The 2207-nt window shown below is 36.6% G+C and overlaps 1 protein-coding gene across 1 annotated transcript; it reads right to left on the bottom strand.

Moving 5' to 3' along the window:
* Nucleotides 1-1197: 1197 nt before the first annotated feature.
* Nucleotides 1198-2133, bottom strand: LOC102913568 (olfactory receptor 4F21-like). The gene has a single exon (XM_006994509.3). It carries the CDS (start codon nucleotides 2131-2133, stop codon nucleotides 1198-1200), a length of 936 nt encoding a protein of 311 aa, XP_006994571.3.
* Nucleotides 2134-2207: the final 74 nt, after the last annotated feature.

The raw sequence follows: 2207 nt of genomic DNA, 5'->3' as shown, positions 1-2207 counted from the left end.
TTTACCATCTTTGTCTCTGGATTTTTTGAAATATAAAATACATAACCCTTTTTTTGTAGAGCTCCAATGTAAAACAGCAAAATGGAACATTATTCTGTTCAAATATAACTTGATATCCCAGCCTTCCATCACTACTAATCTCAGCCTCTAGTAACCACAATTTTGCCTTGAATTTAGAGACCAACTTTAAAAAGTTTCACATATGAATATAATCATGTGAAACTTGTTTCCCTGTGGCTTGTTTATTCTACACATGATCTCAAGTTTTAGATACTTTAACACAAATGAGAGATGTCATTGCTTTTATGACTTATTCCATTTTCCATATGATCACATTTTATATATCCATTAATTAGTTGATAGACATTTGGGTTGTATCAGTTTCTTGGCTATTGTGAATAGAAATTCAATCACGTGCATGTAAATACCTATTTGATACCTATAGAGATACTAATAGATACCTATACTTATTTGATTAGACACACACACACACACACACACACACACACACACACACACACACACACACACATCAAATAATGGGGTTCCTGAATTGTTTGGTCAACTTGTTTGAAAATCATTGAGCAATCTCCATGTTTTCCCATGAATAGTAAGTACTGTTCCATTTTCTTTACTTCTGTGTTCCTGAAACCAAGTTATGTGTATCACCACAATAATATTTAACTTCTCTATTCTCATCTCTGCTCTCTTATTGATTCCTCTGAAAATCAGTTTCCAAATAAATTATCTGTAAGCAGATTATGTCTTAGGTTTTTTTTGGAGGGGCTTTGAGCTAAGTAACTAAATAGAGCTATTGCTTCTCTGCATCTAACTGTTGGATGTGACATTTGCCAAAATAAATGAACAGGTTGTTATTTATTTATTTTTTTGTGAAGCACACGGGAAACAGAAGGAATGTCATTATGTTATTTCTTATGTCAAAATGATTGTGATCTAAAGTATAAAATATTATTCTTTAATAGCATTACTATCTTTTTGTAATATCTTATATTGTGATAGATTCCTGTTTCCTACAGTTGTAAAATCTGTTAGTAAGTCTGCAAAAGTAACATATATTTGTTCAGTGAGGTAGATTTCATGTCAACTCTGGCCTGAATAACATGATTATAAAGATGTCCAATGAGCAGGAAAATCCAGATTTACGCATTCATAAACAGACTCTAATGACAGATCTGGTCAGAAAAATCTGATGTAACATCTCTGCTTGCTCAGATTTTTTATGGCTTCTTTCATATCTTTGTTCCTTAATGCATAGATGACAGGATTCAAGGCAGGGGTGACAGCAAAGTCAACAATAAACAGGTATTTGTCAACTGAGGATGTGGGGAAGGGCCACACATAGAGAAACATGCATGGAGTGAAAAAAAGAACAACCACAGTGATGTGTGCAGACAGAGTGACAAGTGCCTTTGACAAGTCCCCTGAAGACCTTTTCCAGACTGTGACCAAAATGAAGACATAGGAGAGGAGAAGCAGGAAGAAGGTTCCCATGCTCATGAAGCCACTGTTGGCTGCAACAACAAACTCAAACTTGTCTCCATCAGTGCATGCGAGTTGTATGATCCGAGGGAAGTCACAATAAAAGCTGTCTACTTTGTTAGGGCCACAAAAAGGCAGGTTTATCACAAAAGAGAACTGGGACAGGGCATGGATCACACCAGTGACCCAGCCAGCGATTACAAATGAAACGCATATTTTAGGGTTCATGATGCTCAAGTAGTGCAGAGGCTTACAGATGGCTGTGTACCTGTCAAATGCCATGGCTATGAGCAACACCATCTCTACTCCTCCCATAATGTGAATAAAACAGATCTGAGTCATGCAACTGTGGAAAGAAATTACTTTGCGTTCTTTCAGAAGATCTGAGATCATCTTGGGAACAGTGGTAGAGGAAAGTCCAACATCAATGACAGACAGATTGGCCAGAAGAAAGTACATAGGGGACTGTAAATGGGTGTCAGTAATTACCAAAAAGACAATGAAAAGATTTCCCAAAATGATGCTTAAATAGAGCAAAGAAAAAGTGGATATGAGAAAAACTGTAGTTTTCCAGGAACTGGAGAGTCCCAGCAACACAAACTCAAAAATTACAGTGTCATTTATTTGATCCATCAACTGCAAGAGAGGAGAGGATTTCAATGTGCCTGTCGATAGAAAAATGATCAGGTTGGCATCAGCAATAGGAA

The sequence above is a fragment of the Peromyscus maniculatus genome, chromosome 4 (assembly GCF_049852395.1).
Source record: "Peromyscus maniculatus bairdii isolate BWxNUB_F1_BW_parent chromosome 4, HU_Pman_BW_mat_3.1, whole genome shotgun sequence".
NCBI lineage: Eukaryota > Metazoa > Chordata > Mammalia > Rodentia > Cricetidae > Peromyscus > Peromyscus maniculatus.
This window is presented reverse-complemented; position numbering and strand designations above follow the sequence as displayed.